At 49.1% G+C, this 23,340-nt stretch overlaps 1 protein-coding gene across 8 annotated transcripts in view; it reads left to right on the top strand.

Moving 5' to 3' along the window:
• LOC133468936 (glutamate receptor ionotropic, delta-1-like) overlaps positions 1 to 23,340 on the top strand; it is an 82,207-nt gene that overhangs the window by 36,245 nt on the left and 22,622 nt on the right. For all 8 annotated transcript variants that reach the window (XR_009785588.1, XM_061755349.1, XM_061755348.1 and 5 more), the window contains 10 exons: positions 2,344 to 2,628; positions 7,229 to 7,434; positions 11,177 to 11,230; positions 14,040 to 14,213; positions 14,931 to 15,092; positions 16,356 to 16,475; positions 20,094 to 20,195; positions 21,605 to 21,727; positions 21,811 to 21,885; positions 22,462 to 22,798. Coding sequence is in view for 7 of the 8 variants with exons in the window: in XM_061755349.1 (XP_061611333.1) it covers positions 2,344 to 2,628; positions 7,229 to 7,434; positions 11,177 to 11,230; positions 14,040 to 14,213; positions 14,931 to 15,092; positions 16,356 to 16,475; positions 20,094 to 20,195; positions 21,605 to 21,727; positions 21,811 to 21,885; positions 22,462 to 22,798 (1,638 nt within the window). In the remaining variant the exon portion in view is untranslated. The remainder of the gene's footprint in view (positions 1 to 2,343; positions 2,629 to 7,228; positions 7,435 to 11,176; positions 11,231 to 14,039; positions 14,214 to 14,930; positions 15,093 to 16,355; positions 16,476 to 20,093; positions 20,196 to 21,604; positions 21,728 to 21,810; positions 21,886 to 22,461; positions 22,799 to 23,340) is intronic.

Raw genomic sequence — 23,340 nt, 5'->3', positions numbered from 1 at the left:
TACACACGTCAGTCACGCCAGCTTAAATACAACACACTGCCCTTTACACACGCGCACGCGCAGGCGCACACGTGTCTCAGGCGAGTCCTCTCGGCAGAATCGGAATCCCGAAATGCCAGCCGGAGAGTCGAAGGGAAGGCGTGGCCGCGCCGTAGGCGGAGGATGTCGGACGTCGGGGGGCGACGGCGGCTGATGTTGGGCCGATGCGGACGGCGACGGCGGTGAACGTCGGGGTGAAGCTTCCGTAGCCGTTGACGTCGGGGCGCTGACGTGCGGCCGTACGTCACGCGTGCGGTGGAACACGTGTGTCGCGTCACGCGCAACCAAATATAATCCAGGAGACTTTTCATGACTGTCCCAGAGATCTCCAAATGTTTTCAGTCCAGCTGTTCCCAATATTTTGACAGGATTTCGCACGCGTGTCACGTGTGCCTGCATGAACTCTGACCCGCCCGTGATTCCGTGCCGGCTAAGCCAATGATGAGATTGACGCGTGTGTGAATGTGTGCGCGTGCGTGTCGGAGACTGTATTTGACCTTAGTGGTGTGTGTTTGTGTATGTGTCTGTGTGAGACTATTTGATCTTGGCGGTTGTGTGTGTACGCATGCGTTCATGTGTGCTTGTGTGTGTGTGTGTGTGTGTGTGTGTGGAGACTATTTTGCGTCTGTGTGTGTTTCTGCGTGTGTGTGTGTGTGTGAGACAATATCTGACCTACACGGTCACGTGCGTGTTTGTTTGTGTCTATTTGTGTTTTTGAGACTGCATTCAACCTTAGCAGTCGGGTGTGTGTGTGTTTGTGTGTGCGTGCGTGTGTGTTAGTTGTCCGGCAGTGATGATTGACAGCTGTGAGTCTCAAATACAGACTTGCGATTGACCTCGCTCGTAACTGATCGGCCTTTTGGCTAGCGTGCGCACACACGCGCTAGAAGGAGAACACTGATGGATTGTTTGTGTGTCAAAGAACACACATTGTGATTTGTTTACACAACGCTACCAGAACATTTTGTTTACACAACGCTACCAGAACATTTTGTTTACACAACGCTACCAGAACATTTAGTGGAGGAGGAAGCATTTTGTTGTTGTTGTGCTGTTTGCTTTGTGACGACGCGTGTCCAGCTGTGTTTTGTTTCCTCACGCTTGTTGTTGTTGTTGTTGTTGTTGTCATCGTCCACATGCTGCCAGCAACTTTAAAAAAAAAAGCTCTAATGGCTTCTTTTTCTTTTCTCTCTCTTCCCCCCCCCCCCTTCCTGCGTTTGCTGACCCGTCCGTCATTGCAATACCTGCAGGTAAGCAAAACAAACACACCCTCCTAGTGTCACCGCGTTGGGTTTAATGGGCGATCCATCGGCGGCGCTTTCTTCTTCTTCTTCTTTTTCTTCTTTCACACCTGCGGGAGTCGCGTCATGTTTACTGTGCACTCCGTTCATGTGTTGTCACCGTGTGTGTGTGTGTGTGTGTGTGTGTGTGCGCGCGCGCGTCTGTTCCCGGACGCCGTTCGAACCGTGACATCGGCAGCAGACCGATGGAGGGAGGGACTTATTGCACCAAAGAGCCAATCGGCAGTCAAGATTTGAGATGGCCTCCGCTTTGATTTTTCAGCTTCTTTTCAAACAATTTTTGACGCTCCCAGAAAAAATGTGGACGCTTCGAAGCAGTCAGGAAGGCGGCAAACACGTGAAGTACCTTTCAACTTGGGAATTGTATTGGGAAACTTTGTGGGAATTTGATAAATAGATTGAGCTGAACATTCAGTTGAAAGTAGAGACAGACCGAGATGTTTTTTCCTTTTTTTTTTTTCAGGGCCGATAACAATTATTCGTAGTCAAGGAGGCACGCGATTGGTCGGCGCCACGCGGGGCGGTCAAAGTTCAAGAGCCGCTCGCAAGCGCGGCCCTGTTGACTGCGTGTCGTGCGGCACTGCCGGGGGGAGGGCACCTTCGGGGCCGGACGGGGTCCGAAATTGGCGGCGGGGTTTCTAAATAAATAAAAGACTTTTTGTGGAAGTGACGACGCGGAGGTTAATTAGTATTTTTTTCAAATATTGATGACCGAAGAAACCGAAAGGGGCCCTTCGTCGCGCGGGCCACAAGGGAAGGTGCTCGAGCACCGCTCGGGCTCTTTGCGCGCGCCCGCCGGCGACTCGGATTCCGACATTTGACGGATTAGCTTCGAACGCGTCCGAGATCCCCGCGATCGTTCGCCATCTCGCATCAACTTTTTCTGGTCACTTTGGTCAGGCCGGCTCGGTTCTTATATTGTCACAGGACACAATATTTAAATCTGTCCCAATGCTCCGAAATGAACTCCGCGTGACCTCGCTGTCTCCGTGTTCCCGTCCAGCCTGCGAGCTGATGAACCAGGGCATCCTGGCGCTGGTCACGTCGACAGGCTGCGCCTCGGCGGGCGCGCTGCAGTCGCTGACGGACGCCATGCACATCCCGCACCTGTACGTCCAGAGGAACGGCGGCGGCGCGCCCAGGACCGCCTGCCAGCTCGACCCGAGACCCGCAGGGCGTGGCTACACGCTGGCGGCCAGGCCGCCCGTCCGCCTCGACGACGTCATGTTGACGCTGGTGGAGGAGCTGCGCTGGCAGAAGTTCATCGTCTTCTACGACGTCGAGTACGGTACGTGACGCGAACGCCGCGCTCGGATCGTGTTGACGCGCTCGGTGGAGTTCGTCGGGAGGAACGGCGTGTCACATTTACACAATCGGTAAAGTTCAAATTGAATATTGTTGGAATGGTCCGTAAACCTCGGCAGTCGTGTCCCGCATTAACGCGGTCAGTAGCATCGTTGCAGTGGCTTCGGCGGGAGAACTCAACAGCGCCCCCCCGTGACTGATTCCCGTTGTTCAGTTTTCCCATTTGCAGCACAAAGTCTTTGTTTGAGGAAAAAACCCAAATCTTAATGGAATCGCATCGGACCTCGCGGATCTCGGCGGGGCATCGATGTTCCGTCGACAATGGAGCGCTCGGATGATTGCGCGGCGATTGAGGACGTAGCGACGCCGCTAGCTGGCTAGCTTGTCGGCATCCCGGTCCGCCGGAACAACTGAAGCGCACGCACGCACACACAGCGCAAGGCTTGGCTGAGCGTGACACTGCAGTTCAGAGAGGAAATCTCACACATGGACACGCTGCAATGCACTCTGGGAAAAAGGCCTTTCACCAGCTGTCAGTCACAACCCGGCATCGGCCCCGGGGACGCCATGGAAACACTGATGCGGCCTCGGGGGTCTGTGGAGGGCTGGTGGGGGTGAAGTTGGCGGGGCGGGGTCACTCGCTGTCCACCGCGAGCACAAACGCTAGCGGCTGTGCATGTTATTGATTTTGTTTGTTGTGTTTTTTTTTTTTTTTTTTTGCATTCGTGTTTTCCGGGAAGTCTTTTAAAAGACAACGTCACTGTGTCACATTGACATGTTGGAAGAGTTTATCGCAATAATAATGCGACACGGTCAGTGTCGTTAGTTGGGAGGAACGATGTCACGTTGACAAGGTCGCTAGCGTTAGCCGGGAGTAAAAATCTGTCACGCGGTCACGGTCGGCAGGGTTACTCGTGAGTAGTGATGTGACGCGGTCAGTAGAGTTAGTTGTGAGCAACAATGTCAGCTTGGAGAATCGGTAGAGTCGGTCGGGAGTTACTCTAGGTGATGCGGACAAGGTCGGGAGGGAGTAGCAATGTGTCAGTGGAGTTACTCGGGAGTACGACAGTCAGTTGTGAGCGTGTCATGTGGACATGGTCTCGACTAACTCGAAGTCGCGACTAACTGTGTGCAAGTTCCCGTTGTGGTTGTTGTTGTTGTTGCGTCACAGCGCCACCTTGCCGCCAATCGTTCTGATCAACTGCTCCAAATATTTGGGTGACTTTTTTGAGCCACATAAACGCGCGCCTCCTCTTATTGTTCTTTTTCCGTGCCGTGCTCATCCAAAAATGGCGGCGGCGCGCACATTCAGCTCTTCGTGACAATGAGACTCGTTTCAGTCCTTATTGACAAGATGATCCTACGATTGGAGATCAATACGCCGCACGGGAGCCATCCATTTTGTCTCGAACGATCGCGCCCGTAGGGCGGCCCTTCTGACCGCTGACCGCCACTCACGCAAAGATGATGGCTAACGATACAAACAATACGAAACCTACACGAACTAGACAAATCGTACAAACTAGACGAACTAAACCATATTTGCCATCTCGACCAACCTTGGCAATCGAAACACATCGTTTCGGACGGAACAATGCGTGAGTAACAATGCGTCACGCTGACGACACGGTCGGAAAAGTTCTCCAGAAGTAACATTAACCGAGTGTACAAGTTCCCTTCCGGGGCTGTTGGAGATCTGATTGAGTCGAGACAGAGCGCCACCGTGTGCCGGCGTGTGCCAGCGCGTGCCACGCCGTGCCAGCGTAACAAAATGAACTCGGGGAGACGCGACCGCAAGGCGACTGAGCCCATCCCGAGTCAGCATTCTCATATTTTGCCCTCATGTCCTTGTCGGCATTCAGCCAGCAACCGTTGGCAACTTCGCTGCTGAAAAGAAGCATTTTGCCAAGCCCAAGATGGCACGGACGTCCTGCGTTTGCCACTTGACTTGCTTGACTCACTCGACTTTTTGTGCGCAGTCACTTGCTTGAAACGTCACACTTATGACTTCCTTGTGACGTGCACGTTTTTTCATTTTTTTTCCAAATCTGTTAGCATTGTGTTTGTTTGTCACAGAAGAACTAAGAACTTTTTGTGTGCGTCTTTGCCGACACTTTCACATATAAGCGCGCCTGTCGTGCCTTCCTTGAAATAAAAGCGAGGCTCCCTAGATGGAGAAGGCGCCGCAGTACGTCTTTATAAATGTATTCAGCGCATTAGCGTGACGTAGCGTCACGCTAACGCGCTGCGACGGCTGCGCCCGTTGATCAGGATGAGCGGAGATGGATGGAGACGAAAGTGGCGTCGGCCTCTCCGGGCCGGGCTCTCGCTCTCGCTCGCCTTTGGCGTCTCGTGGCGCTCAAGGTGAAGACTGCGGAGGAGACAGGAAGTCAATTAGCGGCGTGCTGGCCTTAATTGAAGCCCAGGAGCCAATTAAAGTGTACATTAGCGCTTATTGACGGAGGCGTGCGAGAGAGGTTTTGATGCTGTGTGGACCACGGCCGAATCGCTAAGGTCATCAGAGTTTCCCTTTTTTGTTTTGTCGTGTGTGTCCCCCCCCCCCCCCAGTTCCTCTGATTAAAATGCCAATTCATCAAGCGGAACCAATGGCTGAGGAGGATCGTTTGACTGGATGTCGTAAAGAGTTTTACAATCTGGCCGCTGTGGATAGAGAATACAATAGCTGTTTTTATATTTTTGGGAAACAAAAGTAACTGGTGTTGCTCATCTAGTCCTCAAGGGTTCGGGTGGGCCGTCAACACCATCCCGGGGGTCCTCGTTCCGTTCGTCGCCTCTCAGTCTCAGCGGGCAGCTTGACCGACGGGTGCCGGGCGCCCGATCGGATGACTCGTCACCCGCTCGGAGGAGAAGCTGAGCGGAGAACGGGGACCGACATAAACAGGCTATTTGGGGCAGTACCCGCAAATGTCCCAACCGAGATAAGTGGGACCTGAACGCACCACTACTCACTCCCCAGATAGTGGACGATTAAAGGGCCATGAACGCACCATTACATAGTGGCCAGACAGAGGAAGACTCGAGGGTCCTGAACACATCACCACTTACTTGACAGGTAGCAGACAATAAGAGGATCCTGAATGCACCACCCTTTACTTGCCAGACCGAGGACATTAAAAGGGTCCTGAATGCATCACCTTCACTGCCCAAATTGAGGGTGATAAGAATGCCCTGAACGCACCGCCACTCGCTCAACAAATGAAGAATATTTCTTCGTGAAGCAAGGGCCAGCACGTGCGTGCGTGCGACGCTCGTTAGCCGCACCTCCAGATCGCCGGCGACCTCTCGCCTGCCATTGAAAGACGGCGCGACCGACCCGCGCTCGCTCGCTCGCCATTTTCTTGGCATTGACGCGCCGACACGGCTGCGAGCATTTGAATATCTCAAGCGTGATATGGAGGAAAAAAAAAAAAAAAGTTTGCCGCCAGCGTGTAGTAAAAACAACAGACGGACGGCGCCCTCTCGCAGCTGCATTGGTCACAGCAGTTCGCATTTCAGCACTGCGACTAACGAACTGGTGGTCAGCAGGTCTGCCTCGCAGTCAGCAGCTTTGAGGTTTGAATCTCAATTTCCCAAAGCAAGTTTATTTTCCCGCTGACGTTCGTCGCGCTGAGCACAGGTGCGCCATTAAGACGACAAATGGGCGCTTTCGACTGCGCGCGAGCGGTCGCCAATTACGACAACAGCTGGTGTATAAAAAATGGTCATCTGTCGGCTGAGAGGCGACCTTGGTCTCAGAGGCGACGCCAGCAGGGGCGGCAGAACGACTTTGAGAGCGGGGGGCGCTCTTTCCCTCCGGTTGTGGACATTGGGCCTCATTCACTAACACACGCGCGGAAATGTTCCCGTAAGTCGAGAGCGGACGCAAAATCGCCGTCAGATTCAGGACTCGTGCGGCGCGGCCGCCGTGCGTACGTTGGTGAATCAGGACGAATTGTATCAAACGGTTGCTGTCATCGGAAAGCTTGCTGAACACGGAAACCGACATCATCTCATAATCATGTGAATCATTTTGGATTCATTCCAAAGTTGGGCTGAGAATGAGCAGACACTGAACATAAACAACCCAAGGAGGCCTTTGCAGTTGATCAACTTCGAGGAGCTTCGAAATCGGTCCGCCGAGAAGCAAAAAAAAAAACAAGTACAAACTGATTGATGATTCACAGATGGATGCGTCAAACGCGCACAGCGCAGATCTGTGCACGTACGCGCCGTTAGCGAATGACGTCTGATGTTTTATCGGCCTGATTTGCATACGAGGCCCTCGCGGGGCGGCGGCCATCTCGCATCCCGTTCACGAGCTTTGACCGCACGTCGCCCTCGCTAGCGACGTGCGGCCGAGCTAACGAGCGGCGGCGGCGTTAGCGTGCCTTAAAATAAATCGGTGTGATTAATAACTGCGCGTGATAGTGTCACCGTGGCAACCCACAACGCTTCCTCTGACCAAGAAGAGTGATTGACTTAATGCATAATTGACTCACTCATACTTTTACTCTTTGATGTCTTGCTTGTCATCTTACATTTTGTTGTATTGTTGTTGTTTTTTTTGTTTCCCTCCCGTTTAGACATGCGAGGCCTTCAGGGCTTCCTGGACCGGGCGTGTCGAGAAGGCCTGGACGTTTCTCTGCAGCGGGTGGACAAGAACATCAGTCAGGTGTTCAGCGACCTGTTCACGTCCATGCGGACGGAGGAGCTGAACCGCTACCGCGACACGCTGCGCCGCGCCATCCTGCTGCTCAGCCCGCGCGCCGCGCACACATTCATACAGCAGGTCTGCAAAAACGCACGCTAAGCTACGCTAATGTCACTCTTTCAGTGAGTGTGGGTGCACGTGCGTGTCGAGCGCATTGTGTCATCGCCCGAGCAAATGACACGCAATCTTGGTCTCGGCGTCCGCGTGGGTCGTCATGTCGGCTTTTTGGCGAAGGTGAAAAAACGGATTCAAAGTGGATTAAAAGCAGATGTTTTCACAGCGGCGCGCAGATAACAACGTCCCCGCACATGATGACGATTAGTCACATGACTGCCTTGTGTTTGCACACCTGCTGCGCACACACAGACACGCACAATATCTTGTTAGCATTAGCATTTTTGCACATTCGCAAGCATTTTCTTGGTTAGAGCATTGTCAGCGTTTTGTTAACGTTTGTATTTAGTTAGTGTGTTGTTTGGAAGTACTCACAAACGGCATTAGTAACCAACGCACACACACACAAATGAGGAAATGTTCTTTCGCGTTATTTTACGCGAGGGTGGGCACGGAACGTACTCGTGCTGTATTTCCTTGATGGGACACGGAGGCAGCAAAATGTTTATGGAGGTCATTTTCTATTTGCCGCTGTGCGGTGCGCACACACACACACACAGGTACACAAAAATACAGACAGACACACACAAACATTCTCAAACACACACACACTCTACATCCATACACAAACACATTTGTTCACACACACACACACGCACACAAAGTTGAGTTGTTGGGCGGAGAGTCACTCATCAATCTCCCACAATGCACTGTTTTTAGCCTCACTCACCCCCGCTCGCTGGCTAACACTACTTCGCACTCATTCACTCGCCCACACACACACACACACACACGCGCGCACGTTTTAACAAACAGCGTGTAAAGTTGTGGAGGTTTGTAGGTCAGAAGCGAACTAACTTCAAGTTTTTTCGTGATGAAACTTTTTTTTTTTTTTTTTCCTTTTTCCTTTTTTCTTTTTTGTCCCGCTTGTCCGTCATCAGTCAAGCTGCCGAGTGAACGGAGCGGACGCGAGCGAGCGCGCCGCTGGCCCTGATTTATTGGAGAGAGGCGTTTAGGGCACAAACACGGCATCGATCTCCGGCCCGCACGTAAAACGCCGACTCCAAAGTCGGGGGAAGTCCGACTCGACCTCAACAAGCGGCAGTGTAATTAGCTGAGAGGGCCCCGAAGGCGCCACCGCTCACTCGCCAGATAGAGGACGATTAAAGGACCCTGAAGGCAACAACACTAACGCACCCACTTACTCACAAAATAAAGGACGATTAGAGGGTTCTGAAGACATCGCCGCTAATTTGCCAGATTAAGGATGATCAGCAGGTCCTGCATCCATCACCGCTGTCTTGCCAGATAGAGAACGATTAAAGGACCCTGAAAGCAACACCATTTACTCACAGGATAGAGGACAATTAGAAGGCCCTGAATGCACCACTCATCACTTACTCTCATTTGTTGTTAGCTTGCCAGGCGTTGCTAAAATGACATGCTAACCAACGAGATGTTAAAACATGCTGACAAACACACTAACAAAATGCTAGCACACACACACAACGCGCTATAAACATGCTAACAGATGAGACACTGACATCATCATCGTTAACATACAACACACTAAGAGAGATTTTATTCAATCTGTGAGGGAAATTTAATATCAGGAAGTAAACAGGAAGTGGCTGGCGCGGGGCAGGAAGTGCGATCAACGCCAGCATCGCCATCGCTCGCTCGGTTAGTCGTTAGCAAGATTAATGCGCTTGTGCCACGCACGCCAACAGGGCTGAAAAATGACACAATTACCTTCCTGTGATGAAAAGTAAGTGTGTGCGCGCGTGCGTGTGTGTGCACGCTGATCTCGCACCGACTTAAGAAGAAAACAAACACTTTTTGGAGACACAACTTTCGGACGTCCTCGTACACAATCGCACACTATGGAGAGACACGCACACGCACACAAATAACACACACGAAAAACCACACTGACACACAGATACACACGTTGACAGACACACACTCACACAGTGACACATGCACACACAAACACTCACGCACACATCACCCATACACACGCACGCACGCACACAAACATACACACACGTAGGCGCGCAAACAGAGACACACACTGACATGCACCCACAGACACTGACACATTTGTCAGCGTTAGACACACACTCGTGCAAGCAGGCTAGAAGAAGACGCCGAGGATGGTGACAAGACACACACACACACACGCACACACACACACACGGACACACACATGGTTTTGCATACAATTGGTCAGGAAGCTGCATTGCTAGTCTCCTAGCAACAGACCGGGAGACGCGTTTGAGGGGGCGGGACCTATGGCTACAATACCACAAAAATGACACCTAATCAATCACTCTGTGTGCGAGTGTATGTGTGCGTATATAAGTGTGTTTGCGTGAGTGTTTGTGTGTCTGTTTCACTGTGTGTGTGTGTGTGTGTGTGTGTGTGTGTGTGGTCAGTGTGAACATGAAGTCATGACTCAGCAGTTTCAAGTGTGTGTGTGTGTGTGCGTGCGTGTGTGTGTGTACGTGTCTATTTGAAGTCCACCAGTGATTGGCTGGTCCACACTGCTTACTTTTCCATGGTTACAAGAGTCTCTCGCTCTCACACACACACACACACAGACACACACATGCACACGTGTTTAATGATATCTGGTCAAGTGGTCTGTCATGAACATTTTTCCCATGAGGCCTTGTGGGATTCGAGTGTAACAGCACAAGGACACACACACACACACACACGCAAGTGTTTCATTTAATGTGTGTCATTTGCATGTACGCTCACGGGTGTGTCACTCTTGTCTGTATATGCATCGCCACGGCGACCCTGGCGGCTTCCCCTCACTCTGTATGCAAATGAGGCGTCCGAAGACGCGCAGGGCCTTTTGCACGGCGGCCTTGTGGTTAGCACGTTGCGAGGTTCTGCGTTCGACTCTGGCCTCGTGATTCATTTTTTCCCCTCCCGCATTCCCAAAACATTTGCGCACGTGAATTTGACAGACGACCGACAAGTTGTCCGTCGGCGGGACAGTGCGTGGGAACGCGTGTTCGTCTGTATGTGCGATCGGTCGAGTGGCTAGCGACCAATCCGTCGTTTGTCTTGCGAACTCGTACCGACCGATGTTGTGGCATCAATTGAGTTGCGAGAGTGTTGTTGTGTCGAATGAGATCGAAACGTATCGCGTGATCTCCAAGGAGTTGTCGTCTAAAAACAACTCCGTCATCCACGCGCTCCTATCGCTGCTGTGCTGTGTGTGTGTGTGTGTGTGTGTGTTTGTGTGTGTGCGTGTATGCTGCTTCTCAACGCCATTAAAGGCAGCCGTAATGTAACAAAAAAAACAAAAAAAAACTTGGATGGGGCGCACTAAAGCATAACTCGCCTGTGAAAGCAGGAAACACGATACACGACACAGCAGCAACAACACAACACGATAAATAATAAAGACGACACTAGAACACAACACCACAACAAAATACACATCATACTACAATGCAACACCACAAGGCATTACACAACACAAAAACAAAACCACAACATACTCTAATGCAACAACACACCGCCAAAAACACGCAACATACCGACAATACAAATCCGCACCGCAACACTGACTGATTGATTAATTGATTGATCAAGAGTTGTGTCTCAATACTTTTGCTAACTGTGAGGCTTGAATATGTAAATGTGTGTGTGTAACAAATGTTCTCTCTGTGTTTTGCTTGTGCAGGCAGTGGAAACCAACCTGGCCTCTAAGGACAGTCACTGGGTGTTTGTCAACGAGGTACACTCATCAATACCTTTTGCGACTTCACCGATGTCAACTGAGTACACAAAGTACACCGAGTACGCGATGTCGTCATCAGCACATTCACGCAGTGATTTTAGTTTTTTCCTCCACTCTGCTTTGATGATCCAAGTGCCAATGCAGCCAATTAACTGCGTTAATGAGCGTGTGTGCGTGTGCGTTTTTTTTTTTTTTTTTTTTTTTGCCACATACTGCGGGGCCTAATCTCACTTTCTCTACAACGACTTCAAAATGTCGCTTTAACTAATTACACTGAGCGTTTGTTAATGAACATTAAGAGTGACCGCTCCCCCGAGATCACCAAGATGCTTCAGACGCTTTCCATTTCTTCGCAGTTTCATTTTTTTTTAAGTAGCAAAAAAATATTGAGGAAAAAAAACTAAAGATTTAATGAGGAGGCTGAAGAGACACGCTAAATTAAGCTGACGACGTACAACAACATGCTGAGCACTCTAAACGCAACCTAACGTGCAACGCTTGCGTTTATTCCTGATTTTGACAAGGACAAAGGGGATGAGGCCTTAGAACAGAGCCTTGAGGAACCCCGTTGAACAGCACAATAAGTTGGGTTAAGCAAGTTGTAAGTCATTCAATCTTGGTAAGTGCCAACATTTTTTCACACATTAGCAACTTTTCAACAATAAAAGTAGCAACAATGATTTAAATAGTTACTGAGGATGCCGACAACAACATGCTAAGTTGTGACCCGGTCACATACAACACATTAACTTGCGATCAGACCTTGTACAGCCACAAGCTATGTTTGCTAACAACCACACGCTAACCTTTAATCTGATATCGCACGATCATATGCTAAGGACACCAACAAACAACTACAATAACTTTAAAAAGCAGCATATCATAGCAACGTATATAAAATAACTTCCCCAATCAAGGGTTTAGGGTTAGGGTTCTACTACGTTGTCTTCTAAATTAAGCGCATAACCGAAATGAAGCTTAGTTCATGTTTGACCAGCGATCAGTCTGCTAAATAAAGTTATGCTTTAAGTCTGACCGGAGTCAAGTCATGTGACCGCAGGCGCCCACCTCGGAGTGACGTTTGTGTGAATTTGGAAGACGCCAGCGCAAATGAGATGATTAGCAGACAAAAGGAGGTTACTCGGCGCCCGCGTCCACCAGCTCGCCTTTCAACCACAGCGGGAGGAGGCACCAGGGGGCCACTCAGGTGCGGGCGGGAGGGTTCTTTTGCGGACGCCCCTTGGACAAACAATTAGGAGCACAAAGAGCAGAGTTGGAAAAAGTAACTGAAAAATAGACCTTGCTTGGATGAGTTTTCCCAGACTGAGAATTTTTTAACACCAGGAGCTGGCACAAGACACAACGCGTTCGCCAGATGGAGAATGTTTTGCTTCTCAGAAAATATTGCTTCGAAGTCCCCACGATCTTACTTACAAGCATCATTTACAACCATGTTGATTGGAACCTCTGTTTTCGTACGCACTACTTTTTGGATGATTCGGGTTTCAACTATTTTTCTCTTCTAAATTCTGTCCCAGTTTTCGTACATCTGCTCAGTTTTCTTCCAAAAACAAAAACTTTGGGACTGGGCCATTCATTTCCGGGACTCGATGCCATTCATCCGAAGCATTTTGCGAGTTGGATACAAAGGGTTCAACAGATGGCAAGCCAGATTCCACAATGCAAGCTTTTTATTAACAACTCGAAGCAAGAACCCTCCCGGTCTGCTCGGCAACACTCGCGCAACATCTGCCTAACACATCCTGTCCAGAGTCAGATCTTCAGAATAAAAGCATGCAACATAATAACACAGTTTCACACGCCTTCTTGGGCCACTCGGTGGCTTATTCAACAGTCGCACTCACTTGTCAAGCACAGAATTGTTTCAGTGTGACTACTTAAAAAAAAATAAAAAAAAAAGATTCTGTGTAAGACAAACTTTCTGGAATGGTTTCATCACAAAAAACGAGGTTAGACTTTTTGGGATGAGTCCGGTGCTGCCTGGTGTTGAGTTACAGTACAGAGCAACATCGCCAACCAGTGTCCTGGCATGCACACTGTATTGTATGACAGTGTTTGTATAGGAGCCATTTTCAGAATGTTGTCATCTGCCTGTGAAACTTTTCCAGCCCCCCCCAAAAAAACCGTTTCAGCCATTTTGTTGCATGTTAATGGCAGCATCACATCAAACCATCAACACGTCGCGGTCGAGTGCACTCAGCCCAATGATGCCGGACTTTTCTTTTCGCAAAGAGGCGGATGATGAGCCAAAAACATTAGCGTCCATTTGCTGCAGCCAAATGGATGCTAATGCGCTAATTAGCTTGTTTTTCATGCTGCTAGAAATAAGCTCCATCAAGTCATCAGCACGTGCCGTGTTTGTGTGTGTGTGTGTGTGTGGCGTCATACTACGTGTTAGCCTGCAGCTAACTATCCATTGGTAACTAAAGCTGGCCTTCATGTCACATCTCGCCCTTCTTCATTATTTGATGCCTCACAGAGCAAATAATGTCTCCCCGAGCATTTGCATTTAATAACTCAGACATTACACAGTGACTGAACGTATGGATTTTTCTGTACGAGGAAGTCTTTTATCGAGCACTTTGCGATGCAGGTGAGGTATGGAAGAAAACGATAAAAATGACAGCGTCGTGTGGACAAAAGTATTGGGCCATGAAAACGTGAACTGACTCCACCTTCCGCACTTCTGACTTACTCGTGTCACGAGTTACCAATGCCATATGTAAAGCAGATAATCAACGTGGTGGTTTCTTAACAAACGTTGTGCGTCTCCTCGCCGACGCAGGAAATCAGCGACACAGAGATCCTGGAGCTTACCCACAGCGCACTGGGGCGCATGACGGTCGTCCGGCAGATTTTCCCGCTGTGGAAGGACAGCGGCGCTCGATGTATGAGGAACAACCATCGCATCTCGTCGCTGCTGTGCGACCCTCAGGAAGGATACCTGCGCAACCTGGAGGTGACGGCTGCGCCCTAAAGTTGGCTACCAGTCTGAAGATGGCTAGTCAGTGTAAAGTTGGCTAATTGGTATAAAGTTAGCAAGCTGCTTTAAAGTTAGTCTAAAGGTGGCTCGTTGCTCAAGCGTTGGCTAGTCAGTCTGAGGTTAGCGTGACAGTCTAAACTTTGTCGGTTTAAAGTTAGCACGTCACTCTAAAGCGGCTAGGTGGTCTAAAGTTGGTTCGTCGGTCTCAATGGGCTTGTCAGTTTCAAATTGGCAAGTTAGACTAAGGTTCGCTAATCAGTTTAAAGTTGGCTCGTCGGACCGATGTTGGCTTGTTGATGTGAATTTCGTCAGTCTAAAGTAAATAAGTCGGTATACAGTTGGCAAGTCACTCTAAAGTTCGCCAGTAAGTTGAAATTTGGCTAGTGACTCTAAAGTTGGTTAGTCTGTCTAAAGTTTGCTAGTCCATCTAAAATTGGCTCGTCAGTCTAAACTGGCCTAGTCTATCAAAAGTTGGCCGGTTAGTCTCAAGTTGGCTAGTTGATTTAAAGTTAGCTAGTCGCTCTAATGTTGATTAGTCGTCTATAGCTAGCTAGTCAGTCTAAAGTTGGCTCGTCGATCTAAAATGAGCGATTCCGAGCTAAACTGCCATCGCGCTGCCTTCAGACTACTTCAGGTAGACCCGGAAGGCATCTCCAGTGTCTTGACTTCCCGCTCCCTCCCCGCCCCCCGCAGGTATCCAACCTGTACCTGTACGACAGCGTGCTGATGTTAGCCAACGCCTTCTACAGGAAGCTGGAGGACAGGAAGTGGCACAGCATGGCCAGTCTCAACTGCATCAGAAAGTCTACCAAACCCTGGAATGGAGGCTGGTCCATGCTGGAGACCATCCAGAAGGTATCCTTGCGCTTCTGGTTGTTGCTTGTTAGCTGAGTTGTTAGCCATCTGTAGTGCATCTGGAAAGTATTTGCAACGCTTTGCTTTTTTCAAATTTAGTTTTGTCTTATTTGAAAATGGAATAATTGCACATTTCTACACACAAAACCCCCATAATGACAACAGTTTAAAAAAAATAATAATAATAAATTCCTTGGACTTCATGCTTGGTTTGTGAATCAGGCTAAATTCAACCAGTCGATCGAATATGGTGTTTCTTACCGGTTAACTAAATGTCAATGTTGCGTTTTTATTGTTGTGTGTCGGTGGCAGCTCCATGATAAACGTTTTGACTTTTAAGAGTATGAAGAAAATAAACGTGTCTGACGACCGACAGGAGGCATCAGCGACTTTGCGTGTAAGCCAAACTATTGCTCGCCTTTTTCCGCTCCGCTGACAGCCGCTGCAACCTTTGCAGCTGACAGTAAGGTTTTTTTCCCCACGGCTGTCTGCGCTGCTACATGAGCTAATGGCAGCCATGAAATGTCATGTCATCCGCCGCCACGAAAAAAAGAAAAAAAAAAACCTTTGCCGGGCCCCGCTCAGACGTGCCGTGCATTCGCGGCTAAATCATAGCTACTGATGACTATTGATGGTTGCATCTCTTTCGCTGTGCGTTCACTCAAGGTGCATCATCCGCTTTTTTTTTAAAGAAGACAAATTAATTGACAATTAGCTTTTGAATGTTTGTATACAAATAGTTCCTGGCCACCCGTCAAGTGTGAAATTAACTGCAACGATTATGTTGATTATTTTTTTCAATGAATGGAAGAATTGATTAATAATTTTTTTACATTTCCATCCCTTTATTAAAAACAGGACATTATTTCAAATTGACATGAATTGATTCAGTTACTGTTTTAATCCGTAACACCCATCAGAAAAATGTTGACCATTGTTTTCCAAAGTCAAAGCAGATGTTTGCAAATATAAAAATGCTTTTTTTAGTCTCATTAATCAACAACAGATGAATCGATTATTAAAATCACCCCAAGGGATGAATTATATTTTGGTGACTTGGTGAAGAAATGCTGCATCCACAATGCAACTTGAATCCCAGGAGGGATGTGTGAGAGGGGATACAGATAAATGAGCCAATGTTGGCTTCGCGCAGGGTAAGCAGAGCTGCATTGGATTTATTTTCTCATCAGCGTAGGATGTTGCTAACCTCAGATACTACCAGATGCTTTTTCGGTAAGTGTTGAACTTGTGCTGCGTTTCCAGGGCAACATCACGGGTCTGACGGGCACCATGGACTTCAAGGACGGCGGCGCCAACGCTCACGTCCACTTCGAGATCCTCGGCTCCAGTTTCAGCGAGACCTTCGGCAAGGACGTCAAGAGGGTGAGCGGACGCAATATGGCTGCGTAGCATCATTGTTACCATTCGGACAGTTAGGTGCTCTTGTCATGGCAACGCTATCAACAGAGGAGCGGGAAAGGTTTGGGTGTTGAACCATTACACCAGCTGAAGTGTGGGTGTTGAAAAACATTTGTCAACATCTTGTTGCCATGGCAATCGTGATGTCACAATTCAAATTGCTTAATTCCATTCCTTAAAACAACAACAGCCAACATGAGAAGTCACAGCACCACCCAGTGGTCTGGCATGCACGCTGCGGCTCTATTCTTGAGCTCACAAACACGCGCGCGTGCGCGCACTGTATGTATTCTGCTTAATATTTGTGTGTGTGTGCGTGTTGTAATTGGACTCACAGGCTGACACGTGCCTTTGCGCTTACTTTAATTAAACACGGACGCGGACTGGACACCGAGTCTCATACGCATGCATAACCATTTCAGTGATTTAGCGAGAGTTGCAGCCGTAATGAAGATTTAATCATCCGGCCTCGCACTCCGAGTTATGAGTAGCGCTGTACTTTCTAATGGCCAGCCTGTCCACACACGCACACACAGGCGTACTTATCAGAGCACTCATGGAAACACAAAGAAGACGTTATTATCATGCTGGTGCTCGCTCGAGTGCTTTGACATTCCTTTACATGCTCATGAATATACACGCTCATTAACATGCATTCTCATTAGCATACGTCCTCATGAAAATGCAAGCTCATTAGCATACATCCTTTCATTTGGCTGATTTTGATTCCTCGACATGGAGACATTCCAAAAGTATCACAGAGATTGTATTCCATTTTCCAAACACCCGCGGGTGCGACGCATAGCTTGATAATCTCGTGTGACCACAGCGGCAAAACACCCACGCATTTCCCCGTGAGCATGACGCTACATTGCGCGTTAACAGCGGAAAAAGTGTGCCTGAAACTTTACATGTGAAAAAGTGCGGGTGGGAAACCTCTTTACCTGGAAATATGTGGGTGCTGAACCCTATCACCAGGAACATTTTGGGTGTTCAAAGTTTGGGTGTGGAACCTTTTTACCTGAAAATGTTGAACCGTTTCACCAGGAAAATTGTGGATGGTAAACCCCTTGACCAGGAGAAGTGTGGGTTTTATAACGAAATATGTGGGTGATTAACCCTTTCATAAGTCAAAAGTGTGGCTGTTGAAGCACGTGTGACATGTAGAGTAATGCTCGTTGTGCAATAACAGTGGGAGAAGTGTGGGTGTTGAACCCTTTCACCAAGAAAAGTGTGGGTGTCGATCCTTTTCGCCCGCAAATGTGTGGGTGTTGAACGTGTTCCCCAGGAGAAGTGTGGGTGTTGTTCCATTCTCCCTCGCAGGAATGTGATGCAAATTTCCCATTTCCCACTTAGCATAAAACGCTGCATCCCTCGCTCTCTCTTTCTTTGTCCCTCTTTCTCTTCCTCTCTCTCTCTCTCCCTGCGTCCTCCGCATTCCACCTGCTACCCATTAAAATGTCATTTCCTCATTTCCCGCAGAAAGGCGGCACCGTGCGTCCCGGCAGCCGTCCCCCGGCGTGTCATCTCGCGTTGCGGCTGAACGGCCAAACGGAGCTCAAGTCGTTTCCTCGCCCGCAATCCTCACAGGATGCGCTATCCAATTTCCGTTTTGGCGGTGACGAGCGACAAGAAGAGTCGCCCCGAAGACGCTCCGACGCCGGTGGCGTTCGAGGACCGGAGAGGAGGCCGGGGACGACGTCGGCACCAACAATTATCATTCCGACAACGAGGCGTCGCCTCTACTTTCCTCTCGCTGCGTTTGCGACGGCACGCTTTGCGGGAGACTGCATTACCCAGAATGCACCTGGGGCGCCTTCAGCCTGTCAGCGCGATTCATTCCTGGCTGCGCTGCGTCCCTCAGATGAACCCCTTACAGTTTCACCCCAACACACGAGCTTCTACAATGACAATGGAAAAAGTGTGGGTGTGGAAGCACCCTCCGCAAGTGGGACGCGCGTTGAGCAGTAAGAGCAGGAAATGTGCGGGTGTTGATGCACCTACGTTCCCCACAGGCGCTACGCAACGAGTTACGCTCCTGTTGAAATAACAGCAGGAAAAGTGTGGGTGTTGAATGCTTTCGCCAGGAAAAGTGTGGGTGATGAAAGCCCCCATTCCCCATGTGTGCAAAAAGTGGGCACGGTGGGCTTGCATGCTGACGCCAATGGAATATCTTGACACACAAAAGCCACATCCAACTACTTTTGTTGCATTCAGGCTTTTCAGAAGAAATTTACAAAAACAACAACTTTATAACATGCTGACTTTAACACGTGCAGTCCACGCAATTTTTTTTTTAAATAAAGGACCGATACAAAGTCCGCATCACTGCCAGACGCTGCACTGCTGTTTTAATTTAGATTGGTAAATAATTGCTTAGTTGATGCATTGAAAATTTTTAAAAAGTTAAATAGGACTTTGCACCAAAATGGCGCCAAAGCAATATTTTTTTATTCGACAAGGCTTTGGCTTGAGCACAAAAACAATGAATAGTATTCGCATTTTAGATTCAGTTTTACCTTTATTAGTCTTTTTTTTTTTTTTTTTTTTAGCTTATCAGGAAATAGATGAAATATTTGACAAAAATCAAAAAGGTTCTAACGGCTTTTCAATTCCTTTCAATGGGGAAAAGTGAGTCAGCATACAAGTAAAGCGAACTTGTTTCGGCGCAGACGACCCAAACCAGGATGTCCGTTTGCTTGTTTTTCCGAATTAGCGGCAGCCGCTACGCGATCATTCCAGACGGCGCCATCTTAACGACGGGCGGCACGCTCATTAAGGAACAATAACGGTGGCGTGGGCGCCGCCCGCGTCAGCTAACGAGGCTAATTAACTCCACGTCACGTCACGTCAGGTTATTAGCCGCGGCGGCTAATAGGCGCGTTACGTTATTTTTTGCTGCGAGCGATCACAATGAGGACAAGAGCACAAAAGGCGCCAATGGCGCTCGAGGTATTAACGAGCTAAACGAGCGACAACCGCAAACTTCGAAACGGACCAAAGTGGACGAGGGGAGGTTTGGATTGGGAGCTTGTGTCGCTGTGGCAACAGTGATGCTTTTTTCTCAAGCCGCCACACCCAATCAGGCGCCCGCGGGTCCGCCGTTCGGCCGCGCCGCTCGCCTGGCGACAACAAACAGCTGCTGACGGCCAATCGGGAGCCGTTGTGACTCATCGACACGCTCGCCACACGACAACGCTAAGGTAGCAGAGGCGGGGGCCGGCCTCCGTCGCTCGTCATTGCGGTGTGCACGCGTGTGCGTGGCTCACTTCCTGTCGTCGTCCTCAAGGATCGAATTATTCACTTTTTCTTTTGGGAGGCGCAGTTCTGCTAATCAACGACTTCATTTGAGGAGAAACTTTGGACTTTTCATCCTACAGAGACCCGAAGCAAGGGGAGGGGGTCTTCAGGGATTTCGTGGGGTCCAGGGTGAGCAGAGACCACCTGGCAGGATGAACCTCTCCTTTGCGCCTTTGATGAAACCATGCTAAAAAGAAACAAAGAATTGCTTTTCGATGTGTGTTCACGGGGCGCAAAATGTGCATTTTGACTGGCGAATGCGCTTATTGTTGTTGTTGACAGTTGGCCACGTGGGACGCGGTGCACGGCCTGAACGGCAGCCTGAAGGAGAGTCGCATCGAGAGCGGCATGCAGGGAGTCACCGTCAAAGTGGTCACCTTGCTGGTACGTCCCCCCGTCCCCCCGTCCCCCCGTCATTTTGCATCTACTGCTTCAGGTCGATGCCAGTCGAGGTTTATTCTTGTCGTCGATCAGTCGATGGCCCAAATGAGACGCCGGTCAAAACATTGAGAAGATATTCCCTTCAAAGGACGTTCACGCGTTCGCCTCGAGGTCCGCGAGCAGGTCACATTAGTTCTTTGTACCATAATATATTGCTTCGACCATATGTCCCCCACTTTTGGGGTCAATGACTCCAAACCAAATTGATGTTTCACATCAAACAAAGAGAATTACGTTGTCTAATTGAAACAACCAAAGTCCGCTTAGTGTAATATTAACAACTAATGGAAAACGCCATAGACATGCTAACGGTTAGCGTCGATAGTTGTGGGGGTTTAACCCATTAAGCGATGGAAAATAGCACATATATATTCTTTATCCGCAACAAAAACCATAAATACTACAGCAGCTTGAGTCACTTCCAGCCGTTGTGAAACTCTTCTTCATTTGTCGGTGTGACTGCATTATACTGCCCCCGGTGGCCGAGTCACGCACACTAGAAGAAGCTGCAATGAATGAATGGTTTACATTCTACTTCATTTAGTTTTTTACGCTATGTATTTCTAAAGTACAATCTTACAGACTGCTGTTTTCCTTACTAAAAACACATTACAATAATTTTCATCGGCATTTTTGGGAGGAGGCTGGAACGCATTAATGGCATTTCCATTCATTTCAATAGGCAAAGACGATTTGAGAATATTTGCTATTTGCACTCAACTAAACGACAAGAAATCTAAAGTTTCTGTGAGCTGGATCGTCTTCCTCTTCAGTAAAATTTTTTTTGGGTGGGCAGTGCAAAGGTGCGATCATTGGGGCTCGAGCGGCGCCTCGGTCTTTGATGACTTCCGGAAATACAAACAAAGTGAGACGAAACGTTCTTCGTCGGACCCGCGCTCGCACCGCCGTGTCACGGATCCGCGCACCGCGACACCACCCGGACCTCCCTCGGGAATTACACCACCGCGCCCCCTGCACCTCTTTAATCCTGTCCAGCTTGGTCAAGGTGGCGCTTAGCATCCAAGGAGACACTCAGTGGACACTTCATTAGGTACACTGTCTCGTTACCGGACAAGACCTTCAACTATGAGGGCTCTCGTGAATGTTACACACCGTGTTCGTCCGAATGATGATCTTCTTGCAAATGTTCCACTGGGTGTAGTTCTTCGGTGTGCTCGTCTTGTAAACGTTCTTGTGAATGTTTATCTGAGCGATCTTCTTGCTCTTCTGAGTGTTCTTCAGAGTGCTCTTTTGGTAAATGTTCTCCTGTGTGTTCCTTTTTGTAAATATTCATCTGAGTGCTCTTCTTGGAAGTGTTGTTGTTGTAAATGTTCATCTGAGTCTTCTCGCAGGAGGACCCGTTCGTGATGGTGGCCGAGAACATCCTAGGCCAGCCCAAACGCTACAAAGGCTTCTCCATCGACGTGCTGGACGCGCTGGCCAGGACCCTGGGCTTCAAGTACGAGATCTACCAGGTGACGCCCCCCCCCCCCCCCGTGCGCCGCTTCCCGTAGACCTCCACGTCAAAGCGTCTGAACTCTGAACGCCGTTCCTGCAGGTGTCCGACAGCAAATACGGATCTCAGCTTCCTAACGGCTCCTGGAACGGGATGATCGGCGACCTCATCAACAAGGTCAACTATTAGACGCCGGCTTCCGATCGGCTTAGCCACAAACTCTTATCTTTTGAAATCAGCACATAGTTACTGTACTGTCGATGTATTTTAATTGAGTGTCTATTAGAGATAGACCGATACGTATTTTTTTTAAGGCGGATACCGATTATTGGTAGACGACGAGGCCGATAACCGATATTTGCTGCCGATATTCATTTGCAGTAGAAGGAAAACTATTTTTACTGATACAAAGTCCAACACTTAAACATTGAAATGCCTTTAAGCATATGCTTATGAAACAGCTTTTTAGATCTTTTTTCATTTTAGACAGTAGACATCTTTGTTTCTCTTTGCCATCTTTGTTGTCTAGCTCTAGAATTTATTTCTTGAATGACTTTTTACTTTTACACGTGAAAACAGATTTGTACTGTCTCCGCGGACGACGACGACGCGAACGTAAAAAAGACGTAAATAGAGAGAGGTCGAGCCAACCGCGGTCGAGATCTTAATTGATCGATGAAGGCGGAAAAGGGCAAGGACGGCCGTAACGATTCAGATCGCCGAGTTCCATCGAATCCTTCTGTGACCCCGCAGAGAGCCGACCTGGCCGTGGCGGCCATCACCATCACGCCGGAGCGCGAGAACGTGGTGGACTTCAGCAAGCGCTACCTGGACTACAGCGTGGGCATCCTGCTGAGGAAGCCCGAGGAGAAGGTCAACATCTTCTCGCTCTTCGTGCCTTTCGACTTGGCCGTGTGGGCGTGCATCGCCGCCGCCGTCCCGGTGGTGGGCGTCCTCATCTTCCTGCTCAACAGGCTGCAGGCGCTGCGCTCGTCCGCCGCGCACAACGCGCCGCCCGGCCAGCCCGACAACGGATCCGGATCCTTGCACGGCGCCATCTGGATCGTCTACGGAGCCTTCGTGCAGCAAGGTGAGCCGCGCCAGGATTTGGGAGGCCATTTAGACGCTGCGCATGTGGAATAAGCCGCTAAGGGTTTGGCAGGGTACGCGCAAAGCGATAGTTGGGCTGATTTTCAGCCAAATTCCCTACTGTCGTGTGGGGTGTGTTAGCATGTTTACCCCCCCCCCCCCCCCCCCCCTTACCCCACGCGATCAAAGTCAGCAGATGTCTCAAAAACGGATCCTGAGTGATTATCCTGTGGTGTGGGCTGTCGTTTTCCATCACCAATCTGCTTGGAAATCATAAAGCAAGGCACTCATACCGATAATCGTGTCAGATTATCAGATGTCTCTAAAGATGATCCTGAGTGATTATCCTATAGTATGGGGTGTGTCCGACAGTCATTTTTCCTCACTGATCTGCTCGTAAATTGTAAATTGTAAAGCGCCTTATACGGATAATCGTGCCGAGACGTAGCCCGATTCGCCATTTGCGGACAAAGCCATCAAAAGGCTGCTTATGGAAAGGCTCTAAAGATGATCCTGATTAGTGACCAATCATCCTGTAATCCT

This window comes from Phyllopteryx taeniolatus, chromosome 19, assembly GCF_024500385.1.
Source record: "Phyllopteryx taeniolatus isolate TA_2022b chromosome 19, UOR_Ptae_1.2, whole genome shotgun sequence".
Taxonomy (NCBI): domain Eukaryota; kingdom Metazoa; phylum Chordata; class Actinopteri; order Syngnathiformes; family Syngnathidae; genus Phyllopteryx; species Phyllopteryx taeniolatus.
Note: the sequence above shows the minus strand (reverse complement) of the source record. Positions and strands in the feature narration are given on the sequence as shown.